Source organism: Lacerta agilis, chromosome 1 (assembly GCF_009819535.1).
Source record: "Lacerta agilis isolate rLacAgi1 chromosome 1, rLacAgi1.pri, whole genome shotgun sequence".
Classification (NCBI taxonomy): Eukaryota; Metazoa; Chordata; class Lepidosauria; order Squamata; family Lacertidae; genus Lacerta; species Lacerta agilis.
This window is the reverse complement of record NC_046312.1, coordinates 33,989,263-33,998,558: the sequence shown is the minus strand read 5'-3', so window position 1 is coordinate 33,998,558 and position 9,296 is coordinate 33,989,263. Positions and strand designations below refer to the sequence as shown.

The following is a 9,296-nucleotide window of genomic DNA, read 5'->3' as shown; positions in this document are numbered from 1 at the left end:
GCATGTAGAAAGTGAACTTGTAACACTTTCAGAGTACCATGGAAAGTATATAAACATTTCACTAGGGTCCTCCATGTACCCTACCTTTGAGGCTCCATCCTATCTCATCATGTAATCAAACTCTTCTGAAAAATAGGCTACTGATCCTGTTTCATCCACTAGTGTGAGAGCTGTAAGCAAATTCTCTTTGTCCCCCTGATTAAGCTGAAGAGTTTTGATGCTTTTGACCAAAAGCCTGCTGGGAAACCACCTACTTGAATAGGTCCAACTTAACTACAATGCAGACAACTGCCTCCATCTCCCTGATGCTTTCATTTGTTAATGTAGTCTGGGGTACTAAGGGGAAAACATCCCCCAAAAGCAAGACCAGAGTGGGAAAAGGAACTAATGATCATACCCAGGTTTTCTTCTCCACCATCCTTGGAGGGAGGGACAGACAGAAGCTATAGGCGGAAAACAAAGAAGTGAGACTGATCAACTATGTGAAATCCTTCCTTTGCATTGTGTTGAAGAATGAGAGACACAGCTATTGATGGGTTAGCTCTGCCTTCTTCAAATGTGCTTACAATGCTTGTGTGTTTGCTTACTGCTTGAGTCACTGTGTCAAGAAGCCAGTGGGCTAAGTCAGGATGGCATTTCTTCCGATTCATGGTAGTGGGAGTGGGGGACAGAGATGTTCCCCATCTGGAGTTAGCTTAGGAAGACTGATTGCCTATCTGGCTAGTATTGAGGAGCTTATTGGCCTCATTGCATCTTTCAATGCTCAACGGTATATTGTTACTGTTATGGTGCTTAGTGATGAATACGTAGATTCTTTGAAGCGCAATGGTTGGGGATAGATGCGGCTTCCTAGAACGCTCAGGTATTTAGAAGGGAAAAATTAGAGGCTGGGTTGAGTGACCACTGAGTTCTGTCACTTAACACCCAAGAGGCCAATTACTGCTGGACCTATTCTAAAGAGATTTATGTACCTGGCCCAGGAGCTTCATCTGAACTGTTTCTCTTATCCCACTCATACATCAACAGAGAATGTTTTCTTACTAGCAACCCATTTCTGCAGTTTCATGTCAGATGCATTGCTGGATGAAATTAATGTCTAGCAAAATGAATGGGTCTGGCTCAACATACCATACACCTTTAATGTAAACTAGAACTCCAAATGAAGATTACGAAGTAGCAACTGCTCAAGCAATCTCCACTCTTGACAGTGGAAGGGCCAAGGGAGTGGGGCCTACTGCTGTAAACATATTAAGACACAGGAACTGTGACATTAGACATGCAGTAGGGGAAGGCACACAAGCCCAAGAAGTGCTACCATGACTTACCTTGAAGATAACCTACATGATTATTGGCTTTTCGAGTATCAATTCAAAAACCATCCCTGTACTTTAAAAGGGCTTGAAGTAGTTAAGAGCCAATGTAGCTGCTGCTCCTGTCATCCACTCTGCAACTCTTTAAGAGTCTGGAGAAGAGGAGAGGCATCTTTTCATGGCTTATTATGAAGGTGCATCTCCTGGCTCTTGGCAACTCTACACAGAGTCATAAAAAATTACAGGGTAATTTAACACACCTAAGAGTGGATTATTAAATATCCTAATAGGTCAGTTCCGAAAACAAAATCTTACCAGCAGTAATGCAACAAATTATGCATTATAAGCACTTGGGGAAATGACTGTATTCTGGAATATTAATTATTCTAACCTCCAATAAGGGCACTTCCCCGCATTCAGTTTAAATAGCTGCCTTTGTTTGCTGACAACCCATTTTTGTATAGTGGATTTACAGCTTGATTGCTAAAGTGCTGAACTAGCAGTGATTGAAATCAGCTCGTTGTGAATGTTAAGAAAGAGTGCATTCCTTTGGTGAACTAAAAGCACCTGGAGATTAAGCAGTTGGAGCTATTGGAAGTAATTTATCTCAACATAATGGTGCATCAGTTCTATAGAAAAGGGTATCATTTCATCATCAAGGTTAACCAAAATATGTCTGTATGTGTCATATCCTACTAATGCAGTGCATAAACAGAATGGTATAGCGAGAATGATCACTGCCAATCTTACCTTTAGGACTAGATTACCCTCGGTATCCCTCCCTACTCCAATTCTATGATATAAGCACTCTTGTGCCAGCAAAGTATCAAAACACTGTGAACTTGACACTGGTTATACAAGGATACAAGGCCTGATATTGCAAAGATATGAGTTGCTGATTTTTTTCAATAATGTTAAGAGATTCTACAGCTAAATTATGTGCAAAATTAATATTTACTGTAAAAGACTATCATTACATTTAAGTTATACAAGAAAAATCAAACTACATTTACTAGTGAAGAATTGCCATATTTGCAAGACAGTTTCTTTCAAATTAACACAAAGCAGGAGTTATCCTTTATTTAAAATATTGCTGAGGTCAATAGGCCAGTCAGGCTACGTAAGATTTAAAACCACCTATTTGTTTCCTGTGCTGGTAACAATGCAAGCTTACAACTATGAAGGATCTGATTCTCAGGAGTGGCTTCAAGCAAACATCATGGGCTGCAGGAAGAAGGGGGACATTAAACTTGGCAAGTGTGCAGAATGCCTTGTCTAAGAAGAAATACCAATAACTCCCAGATACAAAATTACCTTGAATCAGAAATGGTTTTGCATGGATTGCTTCTAAATAAATCAGCAAATGCAATTTAAAGAACTGGTCTGGAGTTTATTAACTAATGCTAAAATTCACCTGGCAAAACTGCAAGGAACTGGCTCATGACAGGTTGTGACATAATGCATAACAGCCACCTGCTATACAACTGACCTGATTAAAAAAACAAACACTGACCGATATTTGGAGCCCCTTTTGTACTTTTAGAGGAGGTTTGGAAACAGAACTGTGTAGTACAAGACCAAGTATTTTTATTTGAGGAAGCATTAGAATTCAAGGCACTATTCTGTATACCAACGTAACAGAAGAACTAGTAAGCGGTTTCATACGCTGCAAACTTTTTAATGATTAATGTTGAGCATACACATTGGAAATCTTTTTTTTAAACTTCAAACTGCAACAAGTTAAATAAATGTTTTTAATATACAAAGAAAATACAACCAAAAGTAAAACTTGCTTTAAAGTGGGCCTTGCACCAGGGATCAGTGTCTTTTAAAAGCTTTATTGTTGAGCTGCACGCACGCACGCACACACATACACACATACAAGGATTTAATCTTTATAGCAGGGCATTTAGAAATCAAAATGTATTCCCACTTGAAATAATAAAAGGTTGTGCATGATTATACGCAAACACCCCCCCCCCCAAAAAAAAACCACTAGCATACTCCTATAGTGCAGGCACCATGAAAGGAAGGAAAGGAAAGAAAGCTTGAGATGCCCAATGACTAAGTTTTATGGAAGCAGATTTCTGACCAGTTAGCTTAAAGCCAGCAAAACAGGGATCAGTGATGGCAACTGTAGTGTACAGGGTATTAAACACTAAACTTTACACAAATACACTGTTATAAATCTTGTATCAGTGAACACTGAAAATCGGCAGATCTGCTCTTTGGAACAGTCAAACATTTGCTTCAGCTTCTGGTTGCACAAGCCCTTGGAAGCATCACACAGTGTTCTTGCCTTTTTCTTGCTGGCTGTGTAATTCATTGGGATTTGTTTCATTAGCAGCTAACAAATTTTCCATGTGTTTCCAAAGCCTCATGGATGGGGCGGGGGGGAAGGCAAGTCTCAGTAGAGCACAGCGTGGAGATTGTATTTTCTGCACATACAACACAAGAGGCTTCACTAGTTATCAATGCAAAACCAGTTTGTCATATCCTGTGTCCTATTCATCAGCTCAGTTGAGATGAAAGCCTTTTTCCATGGTAGCAGCTAGCAGGCGCTCTCGCATAATCTCTTCAGAAGAATACTCAGGCAACTTAAGGTAGTGCACACATGTATTCACAGATGGGTAACTTGCATCCGTAGCATCAACCTGTGAATAAAAATCCACAACCAACTTTTAAAATAGTGAGTATAGCGCACTTTTCCATTTCAATTCTGTGTTGTTAGCGCATCTTAAAAAACAATCCTGTAATCCTAGGGCAATGTCCATGTGGAATCCATTCTGGTGGAACAGACTCCAATGTGTACTCAGCAAAGCTGTCAAGCATATGGGCAAACCATTAACAGGATCCATGAAGGCCTCTGCCAAAGGCCTGGCAGGCACCTTGTGGGGTGCAAGCCATTTTCTGAGCACAGATGTGAGCTATCTCAAAGACAAGACTTCATAAAAAAATATCTAACACACCTTTGCTTATATAGTCAAAACTTTTAAGAAATGGCCATACCTTGCGTACAACAGTGAGACGGGGATGTAGATTAGCCAGGCCTCCAGGGGGAAGTGTTGAACAGCCAGTTGTGAATTGCAGGAATGCTTTTCTTTCATCGGAAGACATGCCACACAAAACTCTAACGAATCTCAGGAATCCAGGGCTAAAGCACAAAACAGAATGGCTGTTTAATATACCTACAGTGTTGACTATGTGTTGCATGAGCATGCACACACTGCATCTGCACATCACAGTACAGCGGTACCTTGGTTCTCAAACTTAATCCTTTCCAGGAGTCCGTTCGACTCCCGAAACTATTTGAAAACCAAGGCGCAGCTTCCAGTTGACTGCAGGAGCTTCTTGCACTCAATCAGGACCCGCGTTGGACATACGGCTTCTGAAAAACGTTCACAAACTGCAACACTTACTTCAGGGCTTACGGTGTTCAGGAGCCAATTTGTTCGACAACTAAGCTGTTTGGGAACCAAGGTACCACTGTACACCCTAGTTAATATTTAAGTGGTTCCCACTTCACTCTTCCCCTAGCAAAAGCAACAAATCATGCACCTGGTTTAGCAGCATTACAGCCAAACTGGGAATTGTGGTTTGTTTTTGCTCCAAACCAACTATGATATGAAGCCAAAAGTGGTTTGTCTGGACTGAAACAAATGCTAGACCAAAGGCCATGGTTTATTACTGCTGCTCCACTGCTCCATAATGAACCAAGTGTCAAATGGTTGACATAACCAAATGGCTTTTAATGCTTGTCTTTTAATATACCAGTATTAAATTCCTAAATAAATCACCTTATCAAAAATTAGCATTTGAAGATAAAGATATGTCTGTAGGTATTTTTTTTTGGGGGGGGGGGAGATTATTATTAAAGAAATATTTGCCAAATATTACGTGGCAATGTTAGTATGTAAACATAGCATTTCCCTGTCTTCCTCTTTGCTGGCATGAAAGTTTATTTACTGATTGTGTGTTCAGTCTTAAAGCAGTCTCCTCCTCAATACCTACACAGACCATGAAAACAGCATACAAGCATCTAGTTTCAAGTCTGTTTAGGACAATCCACATTGTGCAATACTCTGCTTGAGGTGGATCAATGCTCAGAACATTGTGGAGCAGTACCAACCATGTACTTTTAAGCCTTATCTTATTTACCTTCCCCTGCCCACCGCCCCCCCCCAAAGAAGGAAGACAGATTGCACAATTGAAATGTACCCATGTAGACATCAGTTCAGTGAACTATAAAAATCTGATTTTGTTTTATTACTGCACCAAACAGATCAAACCAAGTTGTTTGACAATAGTCTATTTAATGTGATTTTCTAAAAGTATTTTCTGTTTTCTTTTCATACATTTTTTAAAATTACATTTTTAAAAGCAGGAACCTATTAAACAGCACCTCCAAATGAATTGCTATAGTGAGGGAGTGACAAAAGTTCCCCTTTATCTTGTGTTTTACACTTGCTATGTTTCTCCTTCACACCTTATGGAGGAGACCTGGTACATGTGAAGAAGAAACCTTGCTTGTTCTAGCCAGCTGAATAATGAAGCATTCAGAGACAGCTTAATATAACTATCCAGCCATAAACACCAATGTGGGGAAAGTGTCTGGGTATGCAAGCCTGCCACCCACTGGGAGATCAGTGGCATATGCAAAGCTGTACACACCCATTTGGATAGCAGCTGCTCAAGCGAGGCACCACTGATGAACAATGCACTCATATCCAGAGGAGTGTATGGAGTGACGGGTAGTACCTCTGTCCACCTTTGGTCCCCCACCCTGCATTCAGCTCTTACCAGAGGCTCCTAGAAGCTGCCAGGTGTAATTATAATGGATTTAGATTGAATTTTCTGCACTTGCCACACATTTTCAGTGTCAACACCCCACAATTCCTTGTTGCCAAGTCCTGAAAGTAGTGCAAATATATTGCCACTCAGTGATGTACCTGTCTCGAGTGTAGCCAAGTTTAGGTTCTGTGTAGTTGATTATATCTTCAGCTGCCCATGACGGTGACTGATTTCCACAAAGAATCATCTGCACTTCTTCATGACTGAAGGAACTCAGCTTTTCCATTGGAAAGACTCTGTTGAAGCCATCTTGAAATAAAAAATAAAAAAGCATGAGCCAAGAACCATATTATGTTTGAAATTCCTTAGCAAAAAGGACAATCTGCTCTTGCTAGCGACTTCTATATCATTACTCCACACAGATGGATCATTCAAGTAACAATTAAGCCACCCCATTTGTGACAATTGACAGCCTTTAATTTTAATGGACCTTGGCTCCTAGGAAGAATACCATACCATCCTCTAGTAAAATAAAGAACAACTAACATTATATTAACTCTCTCAAAAACAGTCCTAACAAGCACCACAAAAAAGAAAACAAAGGATAAAAATAGGTCCCCATAAGTAAGCAAGACTGGACCATGAAAACCTGGGTAAAAAACACTGTTCAGCTTAGTACTGTGTGACCTTGGATAAATCACAATCTCTTAGCCTAATTTCCTTTATGTTGTTCTTGCAAAGATAAAATTCATATACTGCCCTGAACTCCTTAGAGAAAGAATGGGATACCAATATCATGAAAAGTGCTTATTCACTGCCAGGTTTGAGAAGCCCTCAGTTCAGGTGCCTCTCACCCCAGCTACTCCCCTCTTCTTCCTCCTTGATGTCCTGCCTTCTTTTACCTGCTGCTGGTTGCCACAATCTTCTCTCCCCCCCCCCCCCCGACTGGCTGGCAGAAGAGAAAAACTGCCAATCCCTCCTGTATCACTGCCACTTATTAACAAGGTGCCACTGTTAGTCCAGCCTTAGAAACACCACTGATTGCCTGTTCCTAGATCCAGAATTCAAATAAATACAGCAAAATTCAGATAGAATTACAAATAGGTAGCGATATTCCCCGACTCCCAGTATCTGTAATGCTAAAGCTTTGTATTTCTGTTTAATAAGGTTTTTAATCCACTGCGAATCTTATTGCAGCTTTTAATCTTTCCTTCCATAAAATCGGGATCTATTCTGCCTATAATTTCCCCCATCTGTGTACATTTTCAAATAAACATATAGTAAACATTTATCCCTAATGCCTTACTCAGCTGCCAGAACTATCTGGGGAAGGGAGGGAAGAAAAGGGCTTCTGGTGGACTGAGCCTTCCTTTTGGGAAGTTCAACTGCTGTTCTTCCCTCCCTCCAATATTTTAAGAGATGGGATAGATGGATGGATGGATGATCATGATTTTTTGTTATCACGATTTTCTCTAAATATTGGTTTTAAACAGTATATTGATATATTGCACAGGCCTAATCAGGAGGCACAAAGATGTCTGTATTTCATTTAATTGATAAATATTTCCTTTAAATGGTTAAACAGTCCATAAATGCTAGTCAGTCAGTTACATACCTCTAAAAGCATCCATCTGTTTCTGTATGCCAGAATGCATGCAGAAGTCAAACATCAGATCCACGTACTCCTCTGCATTATCCATAGTAACCATCTGTAATGAAATTGATGTAAATGGACAGAGAATGTTTACATTACATCAAATCACAGAAGAATTTTGGGGAAATCAAATAATAGTTAAGTCTCATATTAAGAATTTTCCCTCTACCTCATCTTCACCACCAGGCTTAAGATCCACTGCTGTAAAGCCATATACTCTGGAAGAAGGGCAAAACTGGAAATTCAGCCTGTAAGGTAGGAGATGGAATTAGTAGATACACAGCAATAGTGGCTGAAGACATGCTTTGCATGAAAGAGGGCCTAGATTCAATCCCTGGCACTTAATGGAAGGGTTGGGAATTCTGTCTGAAACTCTGAAATGCTGCCATCAATCACTTTACATAATACAGTGGTGCCCCGCTAGACGAATGCCTCGCTAGACGAAGGCATTCGTCTAGCGGAAGGCTGCCCCGCTAGACGAAAAAGTCTATGGGGCTGCCTCGCAAGACGAAAAATTTTCGTCTTTTTTTTTCGTTTTGCGGAGCGCGGCTGTCATTGCCGCTCTGCAAGACGAAAAACCCGCTAGACGAAAATTTTCGCAGAACGAATTATTTTCGTCTAGCGGGGCACCACTGTATTGAGAAAGATGGAGAAATATTCTGAGCTTGTACAAGGCACTTTGCTTTGCTCTTAAGTGGGAATTATCTCACAAAATTTAAAAATTCCAAACAAGAACACAGTAGAAATTATATGGATAAAGCACTTCAAAAATAAATTCTCAGTGTATGGAACAAAATGTCTAAACATGCATAGGTCAATTTCTTACTCCATAAGGTGGACCACATGTATATATGAACAAAAGGGGTGTGTGTAATACCTTACCCTAAATCTTCTATGCTAAGAGAAGGTCCAGATCCTGATGGGTTCTTCATCATAAGTTCCTGCAATTTAGTATTTTTCTCATCTTCTGAAAGTCCTTTGTTGCTTAATATTAGACGTCTCTTTATTGCAAGTTCTTTAATTTCTTTTAAAAATCTTGCTCTGTGAGGGTTTACCAATTCAAAATCTTCCCACGTTAAAATCCCATTAAACCAAGCTGGGGGTTTAGGCTTTGGTGGATCAAGGATAAATTCTGATTTGGAATCTTCTTCAAAGCTTCCTACTGAGAGAGAATCATGCCCCTCTTCCGTAGACGCCTCTGACTGACTTTCTGTGCAGTGCAAGTCTCTGTCACCCCGCGACTCATAAATCAATTTACTCATATTGCTTTTAATGTCTCCCATGCACATGAGTCTAAAGAAAGGCTTAGAAATAGGCAAGTCCACCAGTCTGTTGTCTTGGATGCATTTGGCTAAGAAAATACCCAGAAAGTGAAAAAGTTTGGTTATTCTTTCAAGTTCATCACTATCCTGTGGAAATGGTGCTGTGAACAGACCACAAGATCGCTGTACATAATATCCTGGAGGTTTTAATCCACCACCTATATCCACCTGTTTTTTTAAAAAAGAAAAAAAAGTAAAGGAAAGTGTTAAGGTATTTCA

The 9,296-nt window shown here is 40.1% G+C and overlaps 1 protein-coding gene across 12 annotated transcripts in view; it reads right to left on the bottom strand.

The window, feature by feature from the left end:
• Positions 1 to 2,972: 2,972 nt before the first annotated feature.
• HECTD1 (HECT domain E3 ubiquitin protein ligase 1) overlaps positions 2,973 to 9,296 on the bottom strand; it is a 67,113-nt gene continuing 60,789 nt past the window's right edge. For 10 of the 12 annotated variants that reach the window (XM_033144046.1, XM_033144035.1, XM_033144073.1 and 7 more), the window contains 6 exons: positions 8,638 to 9,245; positions 7,925 to 8,003; positions 7,717 to 7,810; positions 6,260 to 6,410; positions 4,320 to 4,464; positions 3,827 to 3,964 (listed from right to left, as the gene is read on the bottom strand). In XM_033144046.1, coding sequence (XP_032999937.1) covers positions 3,827 to 3,964; positions 4,320 to 4,464; positions 6,260 to 6,410; positions 7,717 to 7,810; positions 7,925 to 8,003; positions 8,638 to 9,245 — 1,215 coding nt within the window. Of the gene's footprint in view, positions 3,965 to 4,319; positions 4,465 to 6,259; positions 6,411 to 7,716; positions 7,811 to 7,924; positions 8,004 to 8,637; positions 9,246 to 9,296 lie in introns of all 12 variants that reach the window. The other 2 variants (XM_033144134.1, XM_033144055.1) reach the window with 1 other exon arrangement.